Source organism: Nyctibius grandis, chromosome 3, assembly GCF_013368605.1.
Source record: "Nyctibius grandis isolate bNycGra1 chromosome 3, bNycGra1.pri, whole genome shotgun sequence".
Taxonomy (NCBI): domain Eukaryota; kingdom Metazoa; phylum Chordata; class Aves; order Nyctibiiformes; family Nyctibiidae; genus Nyctibius; species Nyctibius grandis.
Genome location: NC_090660.1, coordinates 74,555,294 through 74,583,036, shown reverse-complemented (window position 1 = coordinate 74,583,036; position 27,743 = coordinate 74,555,294). Strand labels below are relative to the sequence as shown.

At 42.4% G+C, this 27,743-nt stretch overlaps 2 protein-coding genes across 2 annotated transcripts in view; both read left to right on the top strand.

The window, feature by feature from the left end:
* Positions 1-16,589, top strand: part of PPP1R42 (protein phosphatase 1 regulatory subunit 42) — a 28,471-nt gene extending 11,882 nt beyond the window's left edge. The window contains exons 6-8 of the mRNA XM_068397203.1: positions 764-892; positions 2,144-2,296; positions 16,201-16,589. Coding sequence (XP_068253304.1) covers positions 764-892; positions 2,144-2,296; positions 16,201-16,589 — 671 coding nt within the window. The remainder of the gene's footprint in view (positions 1-763; positions 893-2,143; positions 2,297-16,200) is intronic.
* A 4,151-nt stretch (positions 16,590-20,740) lies between these two features.
* On the top strand, positions 20,741-23,808 carry TCF24 (transcription factor 24). Its single transcript, XM_068397202.1, has 2 exons — positions 20,741-21,148; positions 23,695-23,808. The coding sequence occupies exons 1-2, from the start codon at positions 20,765-20,767 to the stop codon at positions 23,806-23,808; spliced, it is 498 nt and encodes a 165-aa protein (XP_068253303.1). The 5' UTR covers positions 20,741-20,764.
* Positions 23,809-27,743: the final 3,935 nt, after the last annotated feature.

Here is a 27,743-nt window from a genome sequence, read left to right as displayed (position 1 = left end):
GCATAAAAGGAAGCAACTTAGTCTTCTATATGTAAGTATACATACTGTAGAAACAAGTAAAAAATATCTGCTCATTTTTTACTTTTTTGGATAAAGGTGGCAATTTTCTCAAAAGTTGTAGTTACAGAACTTGTTTTTCTTTTTTCTGAGAGTACAAAATATTGGCCATTAAGAAAAACAAGCAGCCTATCTGTACAATGAAAATAACAATGCCTTAGGACAGTTCTAACGCAACCTAAATTTCTGGCCAAATGAGATATTTCATTTGGTCTGACTCAAAGATACAGATGCAACCAAGGAACACAGAGCATTAGCTTTATGGCACCTAAGTGAATAAATTTAACATTGAAGAGCCAAATCTGTCTGTCTTCATGATCAGTAGGATTCCTTGCTTGCTAAGATATGCAGTTTCTCTCTCTTAACCTGAATTTCTACATATATATACACCTTGTGTAAGAGCATAGCTTTTCTTCAGAACTTTCTATAAGGTGTTGCACGTTAGCTGAATGTGAAATATATATATTTCCCTTGAAAGTTATAAAAATAATAGATGCTTTCTTTTGTAATTAAGATGTGTTCACTCACTCTTGCAGCTTGAATATGAATATCAAGCTGTATTGGGTATTTGTTTTACCAAAAGACTAAAAAGAGCAAAAAAGATTCGAAGAGAGCAAATATAGAACCGGTACACATTACATGCAGCTTTGTACAGCCTTTTAGTTAACTTCAGGTTTCACAGAAAATGTTCTCTTCTCTTTGACAGAATGCCTTGATGGGAAAGAAATTAAAGAAATGGAAAGACAGTTCCTAGTGAACTGGAAAGCCTCCAAAGCTGCTAGGAAAAAAAGCAAAGAAAGAATGACAAATGAACGTGCAGACTATCCACATTTTTGTAAGCAAACTAATCAATTACTTCATGCTTATTTGCGATATTATAGAAACAATAAAATGGCAGCTAACAGTAAATATACTAAGAATGAGACTTGTACTGGTGGTGAGACAAAAACACAGGAGTAGAAATTGAACTTTTCCATCAGAAAATTTAATTTTAGCACTAATTCATGTGGTGTTTTTTTCCTCCCATCCCAATCTCCCAGAATTATGGAAAGGAGTAGCTAGTACATTTTGAATGTTTGTAAATACTCTTGATTATTTTCCATATTAAAAAAAAAAAAATGTTGGGCATTCTAGAATAAATATGCATGAAATACATCAGACTTTTAAAATCTATTTGTTGATACGTATTTGATCTGTGAAAATTTCCAGTCCTTTTAAAGGCCTTCACAAGATACATGTCTAGCAGAAGTAAAAGTTTTAAATTTGGAAAGGAAAAAAAAAAGTCTTGGAGGAAAAAAAGCCTTAAACCTAAAAGAAACAGCAACGTGTTCTTGAAGCGGGAAAACAAATTAGTTTTGAAACTCAAGCAAAACCTGAAATAAACTTTTAAAAAATGGTGGGGTAGGGGTTGTTGTTGCTATAGAGTTGACTGCAGATTAAAATATAAATTACTTAACATCATGTCTTCCCGTTTTGCAGTATCTGGAAACAGCCGTTAGACTTCAAATTACTCAAAATGGTTTGAATGACCATATTTATAAAATAAAATTGGTGGCAGTTACACTGTTGCTTTCAGAAGACAAACTGTGATATGTAACTTGGGGGAGAGAGCATGTTCTTTATAGCCATGCTATCTCAAATTATTAATTCATGAAATCTCATGAGGATCAGTTATTTTTGAAGACATGAAGTGAAAAGCACTCAGCCTGTCAGCCTCAGGCCCAAGAAAGTTGCAGTCTGCTCAGTGTTTGGAAGCCATATGTGAATGGCAATGGTTCTGAAAGTAATATTCTGTCTTCTGAATAACTACTGATATAAGGAGGTGCTATGTAATGGAATTTACTCCCTTTCAAATAACTCTACCTGAATGGAAATACCTGCTTTAATATTCATCTTCATCAGTGTTTGCAGCACTTTCCATAATTTCATACAAAGTTTTCCATTCTCAATTATCAAATTAGATAGAATTTTATCCTACAGCTTATTACACAAGATATATTTGAACCTGTGATCAGTCGTACTGGATATTAAAATAGATATGGTTCTTGGGATATTGAATTAATCCTTTTTTCTTTGTTTTCTGCAGCTGACTTTGAAACACCTTATTATACTCTTCCCTTTCACTACAATGACTCTGTGAAAGAAAAAACAAATTTTTTAGATTTGTCTGAGATGCACAAAGTTAAAAGAAAACCTCTGCCAAGAATCCTGGAAAAAAATAAGTCAGGTAAAAGCTCAGGTATGTTCCTCAGACATCTTCCTCTTAGTTTACTGAATCAGTTGGAAAACAAGTACATGAGGTAGAATTTCATCTGAAATCAGTTTCAGGTTTTTTTAACCATGTTATATTTATTGTCTTTATTTCTTTGGAAGACAGGATAATAGATTTCAGTTTCTGGTTATAAATCAGTAGACTAGCTAATAGTAATAACTTTACTTCCAGTGTTCCTAGTTTCTGTCATACACATTTGATTGTAATCTTCCACAAAGGTAAAATAATATGGAAGTTAATTCTTGGAAGTACGGTTACTGCCAACAACACTGGTGAAGGTTGATCCTGTGCATGCAGTAATATGCAGAAGGAGAAACTATCACTTTTCGTCATTATAGCTTACTGCTAATAGACATGTTCCAGTGCATTATACAGTTGATGAGCATTTTCCTGTAGCAACAGCTCAAGACCATCAAGATAATCAAGAAAGAAAATCTGATGTGTGTGCTCTACAGACGTTTAGACATTAGATGAATTTAAACAATTCAAAGTTTAGCATATGTATTCCTTACTCACATAAGGAGACAGAGGATAAAAAGAAGGCGGAGTTACTGAATGCCCTCTTTGCCTCTGTCTATACTGCTGGAGGCTGTCCTGAGGAGCCCCGGACCCCTGAGGCCCCAGAAGAAGTCAGGATAGAGGAGGAATCTGTCTTGGTAGATGAGGGCTGGGTCAGGGACCAATTAAGCAATCTGGACGTCCATAAATCCATGGGCCCTGATGGGATGCACCCGCGGGTACTGAGGGAGCTGGCGGAAGTCATTGCTAGGCCACTCTCCATCATCTTTGCTAAGTCGTGGGCAACGGGAGAGGTGCCTGAGGACTGGAGGAAAGCGAATGTCACTCCAGTCTTCAAAAAGGGCAAGAAGGAGGACCCGGGGAACTATAGACCGGTCAGCCTCACCTCCGTCCCCGGAAAGGTGATGGAACAACTTGTCCTTGGTGCTGTCTCTAGGCACATCAAGGATAGGGGGATCATTAGGGGCACTCAACATGGCTTCACCAAGGGGAAGTCATGCTTAACCAACTTGATAGCCTTTTATGAGGACATAACCCGGTGGATAGATGATGGTAAAGCTGTGGATGTGGTCTATCTCGATTTCAGTAAAGCGTTTGACACAGTCTCCCACAGCATCCTCGCAGCTAAACTGAGGAAGTGTGGTCTGGATGATCGGGTAGTGAGGTGGATTGTGAACTGGCTGAAGGAAAGAAGCCAGAGAGTGGTGGTCAATGGGACAGAGTCCAGTTGGAGGCCTGTGTCTAGCGGAGTCCCTCAAGGGTCGGTACTGGGACCAGTTCTATTCAATATATTCATTAATGACTTGGATGAGGGAATAGAGTGCACTGTCAGCAAGTTCGCTGATGACACAAAACTGGGAGGAGTGGCTGACACACCGGAAGGCTGCGCAGCCATTCAGAGAGACCTAGACAGGCTGGAGAGTTGGGCGGGGAGAAACTTAATGAAATATAACAAGGGCAAGTGTAGAGTCCTGCATCTGGGCAAGAACAACCCCAGGTATGAGTACAAGTTGGGGACAGACCTGTTGGAGACCAGCGTAGGGGAAAGGGACCTGGGGGACCTAGTGGACAGCAGGATGACCATGAGCCAGCAGTGTGCCCTTGTGGCCAAGAAGGCCAATGGCATCCTGGGGTGTATTAGAAGGGGTGTGGTCAGCAGGTGGAGAGAGGTTCTCCTCCCCCTCTACTCTGCCCTGGTGAGGCCGCATCTGGAATATTGTGTCCAGTTCTGGGCCCCTCAGTTCAAGAAGGACAGGGAACTGCTAGAGAGAGTCCAGTGCAGAGCCACGAAGATGATTAAGGGAGTGGAACATCTCCCTTATGAGGAGAGGCTGAGGGAGCTGGGTCTCTTTAGCTTAGAGAAGAGGAGACTGAGGGGTGACCTCATTAATGTTTATACATATGTAAAGGGCAAGTGTCATGAGGATGGAGCCAGGCTCTTCTCAGTGACATCCTTTGACAGGACAAGGGGCAATGGGTGCAAGCTGGAACACAGGAGGTTCCACATAAATATGAGGAAAAACTTCTTTATGGTGAGGGTGACCGAACACTGGAACAGGCTGCCCAGAGAGGTTGTGGAGTCTCCTTCTCTGGAGACATTCAAAACCCGCCTGGACACGTTCCTGTGTGGCATGATCTAGGTAATCCTGCTCCGGCAGGGGGATTGGACTAGATGATCTTTCGAGGTCCCTTCCAATCCCTAACATTCTGTGATTCTGTGATTCTGTGATAAGCAGCCTTGTGAACTCTAATGCAACTGTGTGGAAATAAAATCTGCTGATAAGGATGTGCAGTTTGGGACCTATAGTTTTTCCAGTTTTGTCTGTAGTAATAGTTTATTTCAGTATTTAGGACCTAATATCACTCCTTCCAGACTTTTAATACTACTTCTAACCTAACTTTTATTATTTATCAGCTGTACTTGCCAACAAAAAAATCATCATTCGTGCAATGCTGTAGATCAAATAAATAAATAATTTCAACTGACACAGGTATTCTTTTGTAACTAAGTTACTAAGTGTAGTGTTTTATTTTACATTCAAATCAGAATTTATGAGTATGTTTGAAAATTTAACTGAGCAACATTTAATGCTATTTTATTCTTGACAACTTACCACTTTCCATTCCATCGGTTTTGTTCCTACTGATTATTTGTTCTGATTAAAAATAGCTCCCTTTCCCTTGAGAAGGGAAGAAGAATTACAAAGCGCAGACCTGCTCTCTTCCAAAGTATCATTTTTGTTCTTCATATGACAATGGATATATTCCAGCCTAAAAAGAAACTGACCTTGTCATATATATGCCCATTCTTGATTATTTTTCCTGCTGCAGAAGGCACATAGCAATGGAGAAGTTTAAAAACAAGAACTACAGGAACAATGCACTAGTTACCACAAAATAGTACTACTACATTATTATTTTCCAGTGCATAGCCCAGGCTTGTGAAATTTAGAGGGTTACAGCCTAATACTTATGCCATGCAAACATGCTTTTTTTTCCTTTTAATTCCATTGTAAAATGAGTTTATCCACATGCTCAGTGTTGTGTCAGCTTGCATTTCATCTTTATTAGCATTCTGTCTTTTGGACCAGGCTGAACAAAACTACACTTTTCATTTACCATTCCCCTTAGTTCTAATGAAGGATGGAACATGCATGTACAGCACCTCCCAGAAAGTTATTTTCTTTGGTGTAAGACTTCCGCTATCTCCTTTGAAACAAAGCATTCTGATTCTACTCTCCTGTGTTAAAAAGGTGTCCAATTGTTGAGCTGCTTTGCTTGACGAAAATTTTCCCATTATTAAGAAGTTGGTGTACAATCCTGGCCCTGTTGAAATCCCTTTTGACCCTAGAGAGGCAAAAATTGCGTCTTCTGTACTTGATTGGAATAAAATGTCTATATTTGTATTAACCTACATTTGCAAATTAAACAATTTATTTGAGTGAATTTTTTTAAATTTTTTTTTACTATTAGTCTAGAAGATTTTACTCTGATTCACATAAAGGTTAGAATAAACTACAATCAGATGACATGCATTTAATATTTTAAAATAACTTGTAAGCAGGTCTTTTATCTTGGAGGCTGAAGGTTGCTGTACATTACACTTTCATGTGTAACCACTGATCTTGTTATTAGTGGAATTCCATGGAAACCAGAGAGTCTTGGGAATTAGCTAAAGGTTTTTGAATTCTTTAGAAGGTTTTTTTGGGGAAAAAAAATCAAAATACAGAAATATTCATTCTCAGAGTATACGCAGATATGAAATAACAACAAATCACAGTATTCCCTCACGTAAAGAAATTTTGTCAAACTGAAAAATACCTTGTATTGTTTAATTGAAATTCAGTATCAGACCAAAGAAATTAGTGAATTTTAATCCTGCTCTCTGTGTTAGTCAAATAAATTACTCCAACAGATGTTTCCTCTTCCCCTATATATGCTAGGTGATGTTTGACCTTGGCAACTGAAAAACAGGCATTAAATACCTTTTTAACCTACATCTAAGACCCACTGAGGATTACATACAGCTTGAACAATGAAAAAAGCCAGTTATTACTAGATTACTGAAATATGTCATTAATCTTTCTTTTTTGATGATATAAAAACAATAGCAGTTTTATATTGGATTTTAAGTTAGTTTTGAACATTTAGAGAGAATTATGGATATTGGCAGGAAGTGATTAAAAGAAAACAAATCACTTAACTATTTTAAAGTTACCTAATACCTTCCAATGGGATACACTATTATTAATTTTCCCTGAGTAGAGAAGTTGTTGAAATGTTGATGTTGTAAACTTAAATTATAACCAGCAGTTTCTGCCCACATTTCCGTACTCATGGAATTAAATACCGTAGTAGGTTTGCAATTCAGGATTTGGTGGGAAAGTCACTTTTGTCTCTCCGGTGTATGTTCTGTAACTGGCAATATAGTAATGTCTTTAAATGATATAGTCAGCATATAATAAGTACACTGGATTGTGCCAGCTAATTGAAAGCCGCTCTCCTAGCCACCCTGCACATCCTGTATAGTTCTAGTTCCCAGGGAAGGAACTTGCAGTGAGCAATGTTAGTTCTCGCTCTTCTTAGCTCTTTGCCAGGTGCTCTTAGCAACATTTTATTTATTTATTTGTTTAGTTAAATGTTTATAAATGCCTTGAGGTGATTTGCAGGGTCTGAAATCTATTTAGAGTAATGTATATTTGACAACAGGTAAGAATGTACATGTTCTGCATGTATACTGGGCTTTTGTTTATATGAATCTAACTGGCATTATAATAAATAGAATTATTAAGGCCCATTATATGACAGATTTTTTGAGGAGGGCTGGTACTAAGATTATAATGATTGTATACCCAAAACATAACTTTTACAATCATGTTTATTTTGTATTACAGATTATAGTTCTCTTATTTGAGAGGGCAGTGGGGGAATACGTTACCTCCAGGTAACTTAGATCTTGTTATCTTACTGAATATCAATTTCAGCAAACTTCTGAAAATTCAAAAATAAAAAATATTCAACCTTGACTTCAGAAGAAGAAGAAATACAAAGTTAAGATACAAACCAGTGTAGTTTTAGCTGTGCACCCTAGAGCTGGTTTTAGCTACTGAACAGTCTACAAGCACTCCAACTGGATTCAGAATTAGGTGCATTAAATATTTGGAGATATCAGCTGGAGCACTTTGGCAGAGCTGAGAGCATGTTTTGAACAGAGCTGGAGTGCCTTTTCCAGCAGCTATAGTGTGTCTCACTGCCTTTCCTTGGTGGTGGTGTTGAAGGAAAAATGCAAACATCTCCTCAGTGACGTCTAGAAGGTATCAATCAGCAGTTAGTGATGAAGGCTGTGGAAGAGAAATGTAAGGAATTTACTTGCCGTTGAATTATTCGGCCACGATATGGGATATGAGAGGAGTAGCGGTAATGCTAGATAAAGTGTAAGGATGAAGAGATGAAGTTCTGAAACTAAATGGTGTTGCTGAAGCAGAGCTATTTGAATGGAGAGGGGGTATAAACAGTTTGTGGCTACTGTGGCCCATGTAAGGTTTCAGTGGGCAATTCACCAGTTTAGTGATTGGTTCTCTTTTTTCTGGAAGAAATGCACTACTTGCAAAGGTGAATGTGAGTGCATTTGTAGGACTATTTTAACATTACAGTATTGTGTATCTTCATGGTATTTTCTCTATCCATGGTTACAGTCTTGCTGAATTAATTCAGCTGAATGTGGTGCTGAATGATTCTGCCCATGATAATTCATTATCTGTTTAGAAGGAAAAATATAACTCTCACTACAAACATGCAAGATTATGTACAAACAGCAGTATCTTCTCTCTAAACCTAAATTTCAGTAGTGGGAATTAAAAAGAGTAGTTTTAATTTATGCCGAATCTGTAGTACTTAACACTGCCTCATCATTCAGCGTCACAAAGGCAGTGACAAAAGGCATCCCTTTTTGGCCATGAATTCTGCTGTTTACCTGGAGACTACAGATTTGGAAATTATCCTTTCTTTCCTGTGTCCATGCTTCCCCACTCCCGTTCTCTGTGCTGCTGGCTGTGCCCAAAACTGGGAGAGAGGAAGGTTCTAAAATACAGTAACGGAGCACATGCACTGATAGACCCCCGTGCCCTTGAAAAGAATAAACACTTTTTCAAATCGCTGAGAGAGAGTGCACATCTCCTGATGAGCAGATTGCCAGCTGGGCCACATGTACTCCTCCATGTCTGGATGACCAGATATCATATAGACACATTCTTGTGGGGAGGTATATGCCTGCTGATTGGCAAGCTGGCAGGAACACATTTGCTTGCATTAGTCTGCTGCCTCTTCCAGGAGGTACGTGCTGTTTCCCAGACCTTTAGAAGACCAAATAGCACGTGCAACTTGTTGGCCGGTTATAGGTCAAATAATCTGGGTCTGCAGGCTGTAATACACTTTCATGAACATAGAAACCCAGACTGTTTGAAACCTTCTACATAAAATACATGAATATTTAGAATCGCTTAGGTTGGAAAAAACCCTTAAGATCACCAAGTCCAACCGTAGGTCAATAACGTTTTAAACAGAATGCATATATAGAGAGGGCTAATCAGTGACTTTAGAGTGAGTTGCATCTTCTAAATGGCTGCATCAAAATTGTATCAGGAATGACCTGCTACTTTAGGATGGTAACATAAACAAAAAGCAAAGTCAAAGCTTTGCATATCTATTTTTCAGGTGTTACATGTTCATTATAATCGTTACTAGATAAATGAAACTGACATCCAGTATGCAGTGTTTACTTTTTTCCTATCCTTTGTTGTCAATACTTTTACAGCTACTGTTAAGATAAAAACTCAAAACTTCCTAACGTTTCTAGTCTGCTGTGTTAGCATTGCACATTTTTTATTGTGTAACTAATTTACAAAATTACAAAAATCACTATTACATACACAAAGCATGAATCAAATTAACAAAGTAAAGAAATAATTCTGTGTTTTCAGGTTTTTAAAACAGAAATCTGCATGGGAGGTTTAAAAAGTAATTTGATGTTAAAATAAAGACTGCTACTTGAATAGGGATATATAAATAAATTCTGTAATTCCTGTGTAATTCTGGAAGCTATTCAGTTGAAGTCAGTTCCAATAAACTAATTTACTGCAGTGATATAAACACTGTTTCACTATTTGCCTTCCTGTATCCTACTACATGTTCTGTAGGCATACTCCTGTATCTGAAAAGTTGAAAGCAGCTGCTTTAACAAACTTGAGGGGAAAAAAAATACAATGATTTTGCCCTCATCTAGCAAGATGAAATGCTACATTTTGGAGGACAGCATTACTGCCACTAGTTATTTAATAACAGCTATACCTCCTCAAATTCACTTTCAGCACCCTGGGGTGCATCCCATCTGGTTGCAAAGACTTGGATATGTCAGATTTGCCTTAGTGGTTCCTAACTCCATCATCATCTACTGTTGGTAGTATTTCTCCCCACCAAAAACTGTTCCTAGGACCTAGGAGGTGTGAGACCAGACCTTGCCAGTAAAGATTCTGATGCTTTCAGAGCAATCTGCAGTACCATTGTAGCTTTTTGGTGTGTTAGAAGTACCAAAAGGGAAAAAAATAAGGCACAAGCACCTGAACAGCTCCCCTTGGTACTGTTCTGACCATAATCAGAATATATGTATAGATACATAAGTTTTGTAATCACTGTGTACACACAGTGTTTCAGTTACTGATCTAAAGTTCACATTTGAACTTTAGATTGGTAACCAATTAAAAATTCCTATTTTTTTAAATTTCACATTAAAAATACTGCAAGGTGTAAGTTAATTTAATGCTATATTATTTCTTTATATATGCAGGTATAAAGCAGTGAATAGAGCTGCCTGTGATACAGCTATAAAAGCCACACCATCCAAAAGTTCAGAGCTTGGGGCAGAAAGGGAAAAAAATAGCCAAAAAAAAACATTCAGTGTTCAAGGTGTGCCCATTGATTTTTCAGGATGAGGATTCAGACACGTGATCTGTTATTATGGGAAAGTATGTGATTATAATTCAGAGCATAACTGATAAAAATAAGGGGATCTGGAAGGGCCATCCTTGTTTTTCTTCTGATTTTTTATCTCGGTATATTGTGCAAAGTAGCTATCCTGACTAACAGAGCTCTGAGGGAAATCAATTAATACGTGAACCTGCTTATTTGCAGTCACTAAATCATAAATGTTATATATTGTGACTGTAACAACTAGATTTTACTTTGCTAGGAAAAAAAAACCACCAGTGAGGTTTTATGTTGTCACGTGGCCTTGAAGGATTCTAGGAGTTCACTGCTAAAAAAATACGTATTTGAACCCTACCTCTTCAATCAAATAACACTGTAACCAGAGACTAAGAAATGACTGACTACATCTTTTTGTTCTCTTAATTCTGGGCAGAATTAATTGCTGCATCCAAACCAAGATAAATCAGAGCCAGCTGTGAAATGATCCATGTAATAGACTAATACTTTAAGTCAAAAAGAGATTTGGAGCAATAAGACCTTCCTTTCTTGGAGAGTTTAATATATTAGACTGTCACAGTAATCACTAATTATGCATCCAGTAAAGCTGCGTATAATCACGTAGTTCATAGAAAAATGTTTTGGAATAAAAGGCTGAGTCTTATCTGATTTCATTTATATGAGAAATTGCTTTGATTATTACTAAGATTTTGTTTCTTCCGGAACTTGACAATTATCAGTATTTGATACAAATTTATGTGGCCAGAATTGTTAACTGGCACCATTTTTGTGTGGGGGAAAAAGCTGGTCTGTTTTAATATAAGGGTATGTATAATACCCCAGATTGTCAGATTAGTCTGCCCTCAGGTTTGGCATTGGGAAAAAAATACAGGGCTTCCACTGCACGAGTTGATATCCTCACAATAGGTAAAGGCTTTTTTTTTTTTTCATCTGCAGCTTCTGATAACACTGCTTATAAATTTTGTAGAAATGTTGTGTGATCCTGGGATGCATTAATGAAGACAGGAGCAATAAGGGCTTTGGTGTGGTTCTGACATGAAGATCTCATCTGTCTTCTCTGATCTCTCTGATGTAGGTTGGAGAAGAATCTGAAGTAATAGCAGAAGGAAGCTGAGTTCTAAAAGCCAGAAGTTAACAGAATATGAAGATTTGGCCATTATTGGATTTTTTTTTTCCCCTCAAAGATTACAAAGAAAGGTCCTGGCATCTCTTTGGATATGTTATCTGTGTCTTTGTGGTCTCAAAATCAGACAGAATAGCATTCAGAAAAACAAGGGGACTGCTTATTTATTTAGAAGCAATGCTCTGTACTAAAAGCATGTAAAAACCTCAGCACGTGGCAGGCTAAACCAGTTGCCTAGTTCTTAAACTTCCTCGAGAAAGAGTTGGTTTTAACCAGGGTCTTACCTAGTTTGTGACCTGAATACCCGAGTAGCTGCTGCTTTCCATATACGATACTCTTAGCAATTATGCAGAGGCACACTTGTAGTCTCTTACTTCAAAAAGAAAGGAGCTCTTAGCACATGATTTTTGAGATCTAAAAAATCATTTCCATCATTCGAGATCTAAAAAATCATTTCCATCATTTGGATTTTTCCAAGTTCTGGTGAATAATGTGGAATAGTTAGGAAAGAAGGCACAAGAAGATTAATGATATCTGTGCTGATTAATTTTTGGATTGGGAGTATTGCACATTAATTTTACTTTATATACTCATATATACATTCATATATAAATTCACTTCAAATATACTTCAAATTCTGCTTTAAGTAACTGGGACTTGAGTGTGACTGCTTTGCACCAGTTCGAGTAATTAAACGAATGCTCAAGGCTTCAGATACAGGAAAATTCCAAACATACAGATAAGGAAAGCCCAGACTGTAAACTGCCCCTGGAATAAAACCTTTCCCAATGGAGTTTCTCTGTGTGAATGTCAGCTCAGCAGCTTATGCTTGAGACCCTCTCTGAAATAAGAAAGGAAATCAGGATCTGTCTTTTTTGTGTTCAATGTTTTGTGTATTTTGTTATTGTTCATATTTTATTGCCCTTTGATAAAGATAATTCAAATAAATGTAACTCCTGCATGCATTCTCCCCTTGAACAACAAGATATTTATCTTCATTATAAAAGAAACGGATTTCCAAAACTAAGGTAGTAAATAAGTGGTATTGTAACGCTGAGGTGCCTCATGCTTCTGTTAAAGCTAGTCAGTGATTTGCCATCAGAGTAAGAGAATAGAAAACAACAAATAAAGCTCTGATGTGTAGCTGTCATTACTAGTCCATTACCAAAATTAGTATTAACCAAGCACGTTTTAGCTGTCGTCATCAATGACAGTCAGGTCGAGGAAGACAGAAAAGCCTACATTTAAAAAGTTGCTTGTTCTTTAGGCAGTTCCCAGAGAAGAATGTCAATACTTTTGGTGCACGTTTCAAGTGGCAGCTGCTGGATTATTGACTCAACGCAGTGCATTAAAGTCACCTCCCGATCTTCCTAGCACGGTGTTATCGGAGGAAGCTGTTCCACCCTTACACTTCCCTCTGCCTTGCACACACCCACTTAAAAATGTTTAATGGATTTTTAGTATTTCTCCATGTGGTTTATGCCGTGTAAGCCATCTAGAGTGTGACTTATTTATCATACATTCTGAGCATTTCTGGCTTTAAGATTTTAATTTATTGTACATTAAATAAAATATTTAAGACCTGACTGAATTATTCCCTCCCCGTACAGCACGGGCCACGGGGTTTCACACAGAAACCCTACAGCCAAGCAACTCACGTCTAGCAAAAGCAAACCCCTATCAAAGTCTTCCACTGGTGAAAGAGCAAAATGGATCTCGCTCTCCCTGGAGCTAATCTCCCTCTTACTTGCAGTACGCTGTAACAGCTTGGCTACATCCCACCCACATACAGGTGTGTTCAGTCCCATTCCTTGGCCTGCCCCAAACCCCTGCATTGTAAGTCTGCGATTCCCCTGGAGTGCAATCAGTCACGCTGTCGTTTGATGCATAAATATTCACACTTTCGCTCCAGCAAAGCCAGCCCTTACCCTGCTTGGGTCCCACTCTCCTCTCACGTGGCTGCTAGCGAGGGAAAACTGTGCACCAGCTCTCCTGGGGTTCTCATCCTTCACCCTGGTTTTCCTTTCTCTTTTCCTAGAGTGAGGGCGGCTGAGCTAACAGAGACCCTTCCAAACTGGACACCTTTCTTGGGATCTAGGATGGAATAGTTTTGAAGTATTTCCTTAAATATCTGTGGGTGTGAAATGGAATTATGGCAGGACTTAAGTCTTTTTAAATAATGTAGACTAAGTCTTAATATTATGCTCTAACACTTATGTACACACACTAGAATGGAGCCCTTCTGATATGTATTTTAGATATATTTAAAAAGTAATTATTACTGAGAGAAGGGGATGTCTGCTGCTTGGTGGGAGCTGGGAGAATGGAATAGTAAACTCACTTGGGCTTCCTTTTTGCAACTTGCCTCTGAGAAGTTTGTGATTTAAAAAATCCCACATTTATTTTTAAATATTTGGATATATGACTCTGGATGGAAAAAACTAGAGAAAGAACAATTTTAAAGGGGGGTAGGAGAGCAACTTTTAAACTTTTTTATTGTTTTAGAGTTGTAATGAAAATGTTCATCAAAAGACTTTGTAATTTAAAATGGCATTTTGATTAAGACAACATTTTTGGAAGGTAAACTACTTTGATCAGCAAATTTGGAAGGAGAGATTAAATTAAAAATGTTCATCCTATTTTCTTTTTTAATGTTAAAAATCTTTCTTAGAGCATACTGGAGAGGCACTGATGTGTTTTAGTATTCCAGTATTAAGAAGCAGCTCTACATTTAGTAAGTTAGAAAATACAATAAAAATTATTTTGCTACGCTGTAATATAACATATTTGACGTAACTGCAGAAGATGCTGTAGTCCTACAACACACTAACAACATGGCATTTGAAGCAAGGGAAAAAGGTATTTAATTGGAAATTTTCAAAATATTTGTTTGTGTTTGGAACGCACTACCACTGTGAATGCTGGGATGTCCCCATGAAGCAGAAGTTCTGAATTTCAACATATTTTGACTCTCCTGTGGCTGTGTCTCACCTTTGACTTCCTCCCAAGCTACAGCTGGAATGAGTGGGCCCTGAGCAGACACGGCCCGTGCGGGACTTTGTGCCGTAACTGTTTCAGTCGGATGAGCGATGTTTGTGCCAGTCCGCCAGCAGAACCAATACCCACGCTCCACCTTGCCAGCAGGCAAACGTATGTGTTCAGTCGTTGTACGGAAATGGGAATGGGAGAAAATGAACAAATTGGAAAGAAATACCATGAATGTTCATGCTGAATTGTAGCTGTAAAACCAGAAAATAATGTGACATGAAGGGAGCAAAGTGTACCTGGAAAAACATCACTCTCTCTCTGGTAGAACTTTTCCTTACCTAAATCACACTGGGAATCTGCCTCTTCTGTGACCCTGGCGTTTCTTAGATTTGAATTATACTGTGGAAGGTAAGGCAGGAAAGTCATTCTCAGACATTTATCTGGGAAAGAAGAAGAAGAAACAGCTGCAGCAGGTTGTTACAGCTTTAGACTTAAATAGTGGGTTGATAAAAGAAAATAATCACTGGATCTCTTTTCGTGGCTACAATGGAGGAGTCGTCTTGTGGTGGGAGAAAGTCTTGATGGGGCAAAGAACAACTATCTCTACCTTTATATATATTGGCTTTGTTTTTTTTTTAATATATCTAATGCACCTCTTCTTTGGTAACTGTGTTAGCAGCCAGGGCGCTCTCTCCAAACCCCACTCACAAATCTCACTATGCAATCTCTCTAACCGCACTCTGCAGCAAGCTGGATTAGGAGTTGTCAAAAGACAGTAACGGCAGTTCCACCACTTCGCTTCCAACTCCTACTGCTGGCTTTCCTGCACTGAGGCTGAACTCAGTGTATGTACAATGGGAATGTCAAAAAATACATATTTTATGTCATTAATTACATTAGAGCAGAGGAGAAGAAGAGCACAGTGCTCATGAGCTGATAATTTAGGGTGGCTGGGAAGTCTCAGGCAGTTAGGACACCTACTGTTACATCCTCTGACCCATATTAACATTGCTGAGGGTCCCAAAGTCTAGTTAAAAGCCCTTTTGGAGTAGACATTTCTTGGGCAGGCAGACCTAGGACACCTCCTTGGGGTGTGGGAAAACTGCGCCCCAGACTTTTGTGCTGGACCCAGTCAGTGCACGGCTGGCAATTACAGAATGAAAGAGGAGCCCCAGGGGAACCAGAGCTGGACAGCAAGTCTCCTGCTCCCCGGGGTTCGTTCTCCCATGTCACACCACAGTATCAGCAAGGGTGTTTTCAGTGCAAGTTTAAGGACGTGTTCAAGAACTGCTTGTTTGAGCCCTGGAGGCTGGCTGAGAGAGGTGTGTCTGTCGAGTGAATTTCTAAGAGGTTTTAGCTGCAGAAAGGGTTTGACAATGCTCAGTTGAGCTGCAGACAGGCCTGGAATCCTCCGGGCTGAAACGTGGGCCGGGATGCGAGGCCAGCCGGGATGCGAGGCCAGCCGGGGTGCAAGGCCGGCTCCACAGGGCTGCTTGGAGGCACCTCCTCCGCCTTCCTGGGAGCCGCAGCCTTTGTTCTTCTGGGCACCAGGCGGCTGAAGGCCGGTCCATGGTGCAGGTGAAGCCCCTAATCATGGCCTTGTAAATCCTGACGGAGTAGCTGTTGTCAGAGCAACTCCTAATGGAAGAAGGGACACCCCCACCGAGGCTGCCAGCACCAGGCAAAGATGAATGTTGAGGCACAGTTTCGGTTTGGTAATGAAATTCATCTCCTTTAAAAGAGCCCGATCGCATCCCCTGCCATCCAGCCCTCTCATCTTGGCGGAGGCGGCCCCGCGGGGCTGTGGACACCAGCCCGAGGGCAGGAGGGCTGGCGGCGCCTCGGCGGGGCGGTCGGGGCCGGGAGGGGCTGGGGCAGGGGCTGGAGCTCCTGCCCGCGGCAGCTCCTGCTCGTCCTCCTCAGCGCGGGCTGTCAAATACTCGGGCCGGAGCGGTTTGCTGGGGCGGCTCGCCCGCTTCGTGCCGCCCCCGAGGGCCAGCGGCTGCACGGCCGCTCACCGGGCGCTGCCGGGCCGGGGCCGGGGCCGGGGCCGGGGCTGACGCCGGGGCTGGGGCCGGGACTGGGACCGGGCAGCGGCGGAGGCTGCAGCCGCCCGGCGGGACGGGCTGAAGGCGGGTGCCCGGCCCCCCCTGCACAGCCGTCCCACGGCGGGTCCTCACCAGCCTCGTCCCTCCCGCCCCTAATTCGTCCCTTCCCGGGACTCACAATTATCGCTAAAGATTAAGTCCTCAATTTTCTTGGCTGCAAAACCGGTAACGAAACGCTCAGACTTTGTTTTTATACTGCGCCCGGGGCTTGATTTATTGTGTCTCTGTTATCGCACAATCGGGCTTCGTTCAAAATGTTTTTCTGGGCTAATTCTATACCCCCGGTGTTTATTTTGCCTGTCCCTCCTCATTAACGTTACTAATTTTTAATCGCTCCCCGTTCACTTTCACATCGCCCCTCTGCCCGCCCGTCGCGCCTCAGCCCGCTCGTGTTTCCACCCCGCGTTTGGACCCACGCGCGTGGGTCGGTCCCCACGGGAGGGGCCCGGGTAGCCACCACCCGCTCCCCCCGCTGCTGCGGGGCGGACCCTCGCCCGGAGGACCCCCCCCCCGAGAACCTCCGCAAGCCAGAGAAGCGGCGACGGAGCGGGGAGAAAGGACTCGCTTTTAACAAGGCACCGCCCGAGCTCCCAGCCCAGCGATTAAGTTACTCTCCTCCAGCAAACCCGTTACTTTATCCTAAGAAAAACAGCGCGTACAGGGCGAGCGGCAGCGCGGCGCGGGGGGCTCCCCCGGCCCCGGCCCCGGCCCGCGGCGGGGCCCGCACGGACCTGGGAGGGGCTTCCCCGGGGGAGCGGGAGGCGATGCCGCTCCCCGACAGCTCCGTGATTAATGACCCACCCGCCCGGGAAGGGGCGGTCGCTGCCGCCCGGGCTGTGCGGCGGGAGCCCGGCGGCCAGGTGCGACCCAGCCCCGCCGCACGCACCGGCCGCGCCGGCTTATAAGCGCCGCCGCGGGGCCGGACGCGACGGACCGGGGCTGCTCAGGGCAGACCACCTCCGGGAGGGAACGGTAAGTTCATAACCGGGCCAGGGAGCGCGAGCTCCCCCCCGGTCGGAGCTGGCGGGTCGTCCCGAGGCGGCGGGGAGCCGGGTTCACTCGCTGGGGCTGCGGGACGGGGAGGGAGCAGCTGCGGCCGCAGCGGGCGGGAGTGAGCGCAGCCTGCGCGGGCCGGCGGTGTGGGGTAGCGCCAGTGCTGCCTTCGCACGGGAACAGGCAAGTTCCTATTTCGCTGCTCCAGAGAAAGTATTTTCGTTAACAGTCACCGGAGTTACGCAAACGGCAAGGTTGTTTTAAAAGCGATGCAAAATAATCCAGATTCACTATATTTTTTTCCTCCAAGGAGCAACTGAAAAGGCTGCGAACAAGTTTATCGAAGGTTTCCACCTATTTCTTTTCCATTTGCGTACTCTGCTCTGGCGTTTTCGATCTCCTCCTTGTCCGTGTGGGCACGTTGCCTTCATCGCCGTTTCATTCACACGGGATATAGGACTAAAATAAGTGTTGCGCTCTTTTCTTTTGTAAACTAATCAGATTTCAAACCGATGATATCTTTGCAATGTCATGTAAAAACACGAATGCATCTGCCCGCATTAGAAATACTGCAATAGAAATGCTTTAGGAATAATCCAAATACTTCGACCTCCTTTCACACCCCCATTTCCAGGTCTCGCTGCACACCAGGCAGCAAGTGGGTGTTTGCAAAAATCATTGCAATTATCTTAAAAACCAAATCTCTTTCTTGTAAAACTTTAAAGGAGATTACATGGAAACCGACTATTGCCCAGAGGTGTTTTATTTACTTTAGTTTTCAGCAACACTTCTTTGGACCACGAGGTTTGGGTGTCTCCTGGGTTCGCAGAGAGCACAGCCCCCAGAGTGTGCACCCCGAAGGGTCACACTGCCCAGCCCCGGTGGGTAGCAAATGCCATGCTGGCCCAGGAACCGCTGTGTTTTGGCTACAGGTGTGTACATACCTGCAGTAGATCCTGTATTTCTGCATAGTGGATTTTGCCAGGCCATTTGCTCTATGTATTTGATGGGAAATCTGAGAGCAAAGAAGCTAATTGAGACGGAAATCTCTCATTGCCACAGCTGAAATTTTGCCTTTTTTTCCGCAGGCCCAGGATTTAATCCGATGTAGGTGTGAAGCTCCTAAAACAGAAACTCCTACTTCAAGAGGCACTGAAGGAAATGAGGTTTTTAGGTATATGCATTTCTATGTGCTGTATGTCACGCAAAGTCATTCCAGTGCTAAATCTGGTTATACACCAACACAGCAAAATCAAAACTGCCTGTAAACCAGTCTTAGTCCTGTATTTCAGCAGATGAGCAGGTATTGATACTAACCCAGCCTGTCTGCATCCTTGGGTGATCCAGACTTTTCCAGTAACCAGGGAAGAATTCCTCATTTCAGTGGGATTTCGATGGGATGGAAAATGAGAAATCCTGCTGATAAACCTGAAACAGTTTTGCCAGTTTTCCTGATTGTCTTGACTCTGCGGTAGCGATAGTGATGATTTTTTTTTGCCACTAAAATGCATCCAGATCTGACTATGCTTTAACACAATGAGAAAATATCAAGAAAAAAAGCACATGGGACCTTTTTTATTAACTTAATAACCAATTTAAGGACCATTTTTCAGCCCTCACTCAAGACAAGCTCATGTAGACTTAATGTGAGTTTTGTTTTATATTGGTCATAAATACAACAATAAGAAAAGAGTAATGAGATTTTTTTTTTTTCCTTTGGTTTACAGTTATAATGCACACAGAGTATTTCACAAATAATTTCAGTCTAAACTGTACTACTATTTAAGAGAACATAACCTGATAAAACCCTGTGAGCCAGTTTAGCAGCAAATTAATCACAATAAAACACCCCAAATAATAATGTCTTCTAAAGACCATCAAATTAGAGCATTGCAAAAAGGATTGTTTAGAAACCTTTCTTCTTCCCTGCTACAAATCTTTGACTTGGTTCATTGTCTTGGGTTTTTTTGCCATTATCTGCTGCAATTACACAGGGACTTCAGTGGGACTTCAGCGTGTGGTTGAAATGCTTTGCAAAATAAGGCCTAATTTTTGTGAACATAGATCTTCAGATATTCATGTGAATCAATTTTATTTAAATTTGTTAAATTACATTGTATTTGAATGCAATGAAAAGTTTTAATAACTCTTAGTAACTTCCTTGTTTAGCTGGAATCTCACAGCAACAGCGGTGCCAACACGTGAAAGCCGGGATCTGTCTGAGCCACCTCGAAGAGCTGCTTGAGTGAGGACAACCGGATCAGGTATTGTTCTAGCTAAGATGTGCTGCGCTTTGGGGAATATTGATTGAATTGCATTTTACTGTGGAATTGATGAATGAAGGGAGTGTGTGTTTTCTGACAGGCAGAGCTGACTGACCGTCTTTTCTGAAAGTCAGTAAAAGACCTCACGGTCGTTATTTTCAGCTTAGCTCAAGTTTTTTGCTGCTGTTCTCAAAGGGTTCTTTTGCCCCCCAATGGCCAAAATCCAGTTTACAAGATGCTTTTTATGTTTGAAAACCTACAAGCTACAGGATAAGCATGGAAATTCCTGAGTAGCGTTAGGGGTGGGAGGAGAGGAGAAATCTGTTCCTGATCCTCTAAAATTGTGGACCAAGCTTCACCCTTCAAAAACTCGGTACTGTGCTCTCTGGCTCCACTCCCCACTGCATCTAAAAATGGTATTTTTCTTTCTGTAATCTGTGGAGCACTGATCACTTAAGAGACCATCAATAAAATAATGGCAGGTAAATAGAAAATACACACACGGTCCCACATCCCAAATTATACAAATAATGTGTTTAAAAATATCACATTTAGCCTAATTTTTAGTTGGCTGTAAATGGAAACCACCGTGGCGGTTCTGCTCAGCGCTGCCTTTTGGGTTTTCTTAGAAGAGCCGGGTGATCTTTGGGCTATTAATGATTCAAAGAAATTGCTGTGCGTAATACTGTCCAAAAGAAAAACATTAAATACCAATCTTTGCTACGAGTTTAAGTTCTGTTTCTGTGTGTGATATCAAATTTATAAGTAGGGAGCAGAAAAGCAGCTCGTGCAGCGGCATCCCAGCTTTTCCTGGCACGGGCAGCACTTGTGTTTCTGATAATCTTTGTTTTTAGAAAGCATTCGCTTCGGCGCAGTGCGGCGTCTGGCTTGAGGGATGCTCTTGTTGGTTGCAGGACCCTCCCTGCCGGGGAAGTCACCAATGGACTGTGGACACTTACCTGAGAGCAGCGAGGAGATCTCCGGCCTGGGCGCAGAGCCCGATTCCCTGCTGCCTTCTGCTGCCGGCAGCAATTCCTGCCCGCCCTCGGCGGCGGGGCAGCGGGCTGGGGCACCTCCGTGCAGGCCTGCCGCTGCTAATGCGGCCCGAGAGCGCAGTCGGGTTCAAACCCTGCGCCATGCCTTCCTCGAGCTGCAGAAGACTCTCCCCTCTGTGCCACCCGACACCAAGCTCTCCAAGCTGGACGTACTCCTCCTGGCCACCACCTATATCGCACACCTCACTCGCAGCCTTCAGGATGAGGAAGAGTCACCAGGAGAGGGTTTGGGTACCCTCCGAGGGGATGGATACCTCCACCCTGTCAAGGTAGGAATGCTGAGGAGCAGCTACCACCTTTTCTCTGTGAAAAAGTAAATTGACGTTAAAGATACTTAGATGAAACTAAAGATTTCAAGCTTACTTACCTTGCTAGAGTTAATACATGAAAAGGCTGCCTAGACTAACCGTTGCATCTAGGTGCTCGGGGCCTGATGGAAATGTCCTGGAGCTTTGTCCCTCCAGCTTCAGGGACTTCACACAAAAATGTAAAATATAGCATAGGTCCAAGTGGGACTTGGTCCCTTGGAAGTGAAGGCGGCGGGCAGCACCAGAGGAGTACCAGCACCTCCTCAGTGCCTGCCTGGGAACCTTGGCGATCCCTCACCAAACCCATCAGAGCCGGCTGTAGGGGATGTACAGGGCTGAGGGGATGTGCTGTCCCCCAGCCGCGGCTGGGACTGCTTTGGTTCTCTGCTGATGCAGCCAAGGTATAGAAAGTGGCATTAATTACTTCTATGTTAATTCCTTCTATGAAAGTGCTTTTCTGATGCGTTTATTTCGTCTAGTTGGTATAAGCTGTTGTTGCTCTTCCCTTCGTCAAAAAAAAAAAAAACACGGCAAAGCAGAGGGGATATGGAAGGGAAACTCCTCTTGGAGAGGACCTGGGGCTGGAAAATGGTTTCATTGCTCAGGGACTGACGGGACTCTTAAATACCACGGGTTATTTTCTTTGGCTCTGGTGTCAGGGAATGAGTTAGAGCACTGGGGTGTTTTTTTTTCTTTTGTCTGGTGAATTCAGAATTATTTAATTAAGATTAATTTGTGAAGTAATCTCTAATTCCTATAAAGTGACTAATTCACAGAGAGCTTCTTGTTCACAGTGTTGGTCGCTGTAAAAAGCATGATGTGAACATGGGCTTCCGAGGACATCTAAATGATTAGCAGGCTCATAAAAAAGCAAAACCTTTACATGAATTAGAAGATGGCTATAATTTAAGAAAAAAAATTATGATGTATTTCAAAATAAGTTTGAAGTAGCTTCTGTAAGTTCCTTTGGTTAGAGTAAAAGGGTACAGGTCTCTTATGGTGCTCTTTATCAGCTGCCACTATTACTGGCAGAAAAATACTTTTAAATAGTTATTACAGCAGTTAAATGATCCAGATGCACATTTCTTGGGCTACTGGAATACAGCAATACTGTATTCATCTAGCAATTATTTTTTATAATCTTATTCATGTGCCATTTACCTGTATTTAGTTTTGTAAAGACTCCGAGTCTAACCAATCTTTCTAATACTCCTCGTAGTAAATTAATTTTTTAGTTGGCGCTAGAACAGAAGTATCGCAGACAAATCATAGTACATGCTTCAAAAAAACCCTCAAAGAGCAGGATGTGAGACAACCAGGACAGATAAGGACTGCAACTACACTCATATATCAAGCACAGTAAATACAAATAGTGAGGAAAGTAAAATATCCAAGTACAGTTGTGTGTGCACCAAACAAAAAAATATGGTTAGTGACTTGAAACTCAGATGTCTTATTGGTGACAAATTTGTAACATCACTCTTAAAATAAAAATACTGAATGAGATCGTACGGTCTTTCCAACTGAGAATACGCTTCTGCTTTATGCCTTTAAATAGAAGCGCTGAGACTCAACTGCAGTATTAAGCCCCCCGTAGTTTTTAGAGCTCTTTCATTACCCACAGGAAAGGTGCCAGCCTGTTCCAAAAGTGTCTTTAAAAAGTTATATTATTTTGGAACAACATGCTGGCTGTGTTTCGGGTATTTTTGCATCCGATGTGTATGACAAGTTGTTGTTTCAAACATCCACCTCTCTAATAATGAACTCAGCACACTGAACAGGAGCTGAACGCTTCCTCCCAAGAGAAGGGCACGCAGCTGCAGTCACCCTTACTGCAGGGCCCTTTGCAGTAAGTAACTTGCCCGGGGTAAGAAACTCTGGCTCTAAGAACATATATGTAACACCAGTGTAACTGCTTAGTCCAGTAATCAATGGATAGAAAGATGGATTGTCTCATCTGAAATCGTTGGAGCTGACAAAGAACAAGAAGTTCAGTGCTGGACCACCGAGGAGCCGTTCCATTAAATACTCTTTAACGGACAGTCTTTAGCAGCCCCTGTGCTGCCACTGGTGCAGTGGGGGCTGGCCGGCACGAGTGGGTACACACACAGGGCTGCAATCTCTGCAGGCGTTGGTGTATCCCTCTAGTACCCCTGGCACCGAAAAGAGGAATGCTTTGTTTTATTGTGCCAACAGAGCGCCTACTATACACATCATGGTACAGTGACTTGTCAGCATGGCCCTCTCCTGTCTGTTGGGTCCAGGGGGGGTTTAGGAGCAGTGCCTCACCATTAATTACCAAAGACAGTACCCAGGCTGAGGTTCCCTTACCCAGCTTCTAATGACATTTTCCAACAAATGACAAAACAGGAACTTTCTGGCGATAGCAACAGTTTCCTATTTTCTCATATTGTGATTCCATCACCATGTAAAGCTTTGCTGAGAACTGCATTCAGACGGCAAAGATGCTGGGTACCTCAGCGCTGTGCCTGTCTCTTCTCTTGCAGAAGTGGCCGATGCGTTCCAGGTTGTACATTGGAGCTACAGGACAGTTTTTGACTCACTCGGCACAAGGAGACAGTGCAAACCAAGGAGAAACATCAACAGCTTCACAAACCTAATTTCCCTTCTCACTTCTAGAAAAAAAATGTTATTTATTACACCTTATATATATTTAAGTTAAAAAAAATAATATCTATAGACAAACTATAATTCCTGAAATACTGTTTGTAGAGGAGAAGGACTTGATTCTTAAATGTAATTAATATCTCACTAAGTTAATGTGATGCATGATTGGTTTCTGTCATGGGGGACATTGCTGGGATCTGAACTGGGGGATTAGGAGAAAGTGACTGCAGTCAGCACCAACCGGAGAGGCAGGCACAGAGGCAGAGTAGGTCACCTCATTCCCCCCGGGACAAGCGGTGAAGAGGTACGCTGTGGGAAAGGGGGCAGAAGGAGCGATGCTGTACGGGCTAAGTACAGAGCAGTATGGGCTTGGGTGAGAAGCAAAGGGCAAGTCTGAAAATAGCAATCGAAATCCCACATGCGCTTTCTTCACTGCACGAAGCCGACAGCAGAGATCCCCCTGACTGCAGTCGTCGGGTCAGGGCTTCATCCTTCAGCTAGGCTTAAATGTATGTAGTTATTCCTGAAAATGTGGAGGCATGTTCACCTCAAGTAAAAATGTGCTGAAATCCTGTGTACACACAGCTCTACGTACAACACCCACAAAGTGCTCTCTACGTTAAGCGTTGCTCGTATTGATCCATACGATTGTGTTGCATGTTATGGGGTTTAAAAGGTGTTTGTTAGCCCAGTACAAGTACCTGCCTGCTCGAGATACCGAAGTTCGTTTATCTTGTCTTTTAGTGGGTTCATGCATTTGAGCAAATGAGCCTTAAGAGTTGGCTTGCTCATAGCACACTTATCACTTAAACATCTTCTGTATTTAGGCAAGAAAAGCTGCAACTAAATGCACAAATGCCATCTGATGTATCTGTTCTGTAAAACACTGTACTTCTCATAGTTTGTTATTGCTGAGGTAAACATTTTATTAAATATTATTCAGTGGACACTATTTATTGAGTTGCAAAATCTGTGTTAGTTTCTCACTGTACAGGACTGGTGGTTTCTAATCGTAACATTCTGCCTTTACAGTCGTCTTTCTGAAGACTTCTTCACAGTTTACATTTTTAAGTGACAGTTGGCAAAAAAGGAAAACACAAATACTAGCAAGAACAACCTTTATTAAAAAAAATCATTTTATTGCTTTCATTCTTGAGTCAAATTTGTGCTATCTTTCAGAGGTGCTGAGCACATCATTGCAAATTGAGTGTCCAGTATCACAGAAAACCAGGCCTCCCGTATAATAAAGTATATAAAAATTAGAAGAGCCATTAGAGTTGGACAAACCATCTAGGATACACAAGAGTTGAAAGGCATGGTAAAATCTGGAACTCCCCTCCCCCCCTTCAGCATTCTGAGCTTTAAACAAGATTATTCTTTTAAATAGTAAAAATACTTGAAATACATATATTTAATACACATTTAAAATATATTTATTTAATATATATTTAAACTATTTTAGCCGTATATTTATTTACAAGTGTAAGTGGTTTGTTGTGAGAATTACATAGCCAGAGCACCAACCACACAAACTACTGTACTTTGTGAAAAAACATGTACAAAAGGGCAGTTTTGCATAGACAAGTATCTATCTATTCTTATGTAAATAAGAGTCTGACTTTTTAAAGAACTGTCCTCACTTTCCATAGTAGTAAAGAGTGGGTTAGCACAACCTCTTATGATTGGGACAGCTATTTGTACTTGGAGTTATTAATGAGGAGGTGCAAAGGAGTTGTAAAGGTGATGACAGTAAGATGAAAGAGTGACAGAACAGTGAGGGTTTCCAGGAGTACTTTGCGGTACAAGATGAGGGCATAAGACCCAGCTTACACTTTAGACTGATAAAATGCCAGGTAGCAACATAGAAGCGCAGAGAATTCAGTCTAGTTTTGCGTGTAACTGAGATCCAAACGAATGGCATCAGGTCAGGGGAAAAAAGGACAAGTGAAATCTCAGCCAGAAGCCAGCGTCAAACCTCGAGCTGCCACTCCGTAGCAGCAGTCTAATAATAAAAACAAAATGCATATGAAATAGCATGGGGAAAACACAAAATGGGATGATGTTTTGCTCTGACCTGGCACAGCGGTGCTGATTACTTCACAGGCTCTTAAATAACAGACCTGGAAGGGACAGAATTCAAGAAAGAAAAAGACACTCCCTCCAGTTTTTAAAGGCTTCTTCCATTAAATGTAGTTCAAAGATTCTGACTGCTTATTCATGAAGTAAGCATGAAAAATGGATAGGAATAAGGGTTAGAAATATGGAAAGTTATGAATGGATGGCTTGGAGAAAACTTCTCTACTCAGACTTTTACTGCAATACAGGCGGAGTTTTTACAGTGGTCGGAAGACAGCGAGTGACATGGAGCAGCAAACAGCAGAGCTGCTTTGTACCCAGAACGTTTGTATAAATTGTGGCCACATACATGACACTGCAAAGACCTCAGCAGCATTTTATAGACATATTAAAAGGCCAGTAAGACTATGCAGGATTGCACCAGCAGATTTTTACTTGAGAAGAACTCTCCATACTTATGAGTTGGAATATTTTTTTTCTGAGACAGATTATTCTGCATCAGCTGCAAATTTTTATGCCTTTTCTTCCAGAGCCAAGATAGCAGCTTAGGCAAACAACTTCCTTCAACCAGTGCAAGGTCTCTTGTCTTCTAGAAATTTACACCAGGATCAAAACAGCTCTCCTCAACTTGTTTGCTTCAGACCTGATTTTTGGATCAAACGTTACATTTCTCAGGACAGTTCATATACTTGTATACTGAAATTTAGTAACAGTTTGGCACTGGAAATACACGTGTTTAAGAATAAAATTCTACAATATTCACACAGTGCTATCTAAAGGAACCATTCTTCATGGAGTGACTTAAAAGATCTTAGCAAACCTCAGTTATTGTCATCACCACAGGGATGGTACCAGTAAACTTCACATGGCCATACGCAAGTAACCTATGCAAAATGTGCTGCATATAGATCTTTTTTCCCCTCATACACACAGCTGTAACTACAACACTGTGCCCTCCAGCCATATATCGTTTTCTCTTAACATACCCTGCCAATCACTCCTTTTTCCCTTAGAGCCCCTTAAGACAAAGTATTCATTGTGCTTGTGTAAACTAAAAAATTACAACACCAAAAAGATGAATTTTCCATGGCTTTGACTTCTAAAAGACTGACTATTCAGTGAGACCGGAAACATTTTAAGGTTGAAAACGCCGGGTTTTATTAAGAATACTGTTGTGTATAAAACACACCAAAAAGGAAGTGAACGTGCTTCCCTCCCAGGTAGTCTTGTTTACTTTCTTAACCCACCTGGAATAAATCCTCAATCTTCTCAGTGAAACCGCGACCCCATAAACCGTCCCACAAATACACACTTGCCTGCCCGCTGCCGGCCCCTCACAACCCGCACCGGCACAGGAGGGTGCGCAGGAGGCCGAGCCCCGGCCCAGGCCCGGGCCCGCGACTCCTGTCAGCGGCGGCACCGCTCGCAGCCGTTCCGCGCTCCGCTTTAACGAGACACTGCGGATTTTCCGCTGCCTAAATCACACGCCAGTTTTCCGCCCCAAATTCCAGCCAAAGCTCCGTTACAGCGGCTGCCAAAGGATTTCCGCGGCTGCCCACGGACCAGGCCGCCCCTCAAGGCTCCCAGGGCCGGGGCCGAGCGCTGCGGCGGCGGCCTGAGGGCGGGAAGCCACGGCGCAGGGACGCGTGTGCCACTCGCGCGCCTGGCGCCGGGGGGCTGCGAGGACACAGCCAGGGCGGGCGCCAGACCCCCGCCTCCGCGCCGGCTTCCAAATGCTGCTGCGACGCCGGGCACCGCCACCTCCATCCCCGGTGCCCCGCGCGTGCGCATGCGGCCAGGCCCGAGGCCTCGACAGGCTCCGCCCCGCCGGAAAGTGCCGCCGCGCCGCGCG

Bases quoted from the DNA above. Each gene is read 5' to 3' on its own strand.
- TCF24 (XM_068397202.1), top strand. From the start codon at position 20,765: ATGGACTGTGGACACTTACCTGAGAGCAGCGAGGAGATCTCCGGCCTG. The intron at 21,149-23,694 runs GTAGGAATGCTG...CTTCTCTTGCAG, and splicing joins GATACCTCCACCCTGTCAAG to AAGTGGCCGATGCGTTCCAG.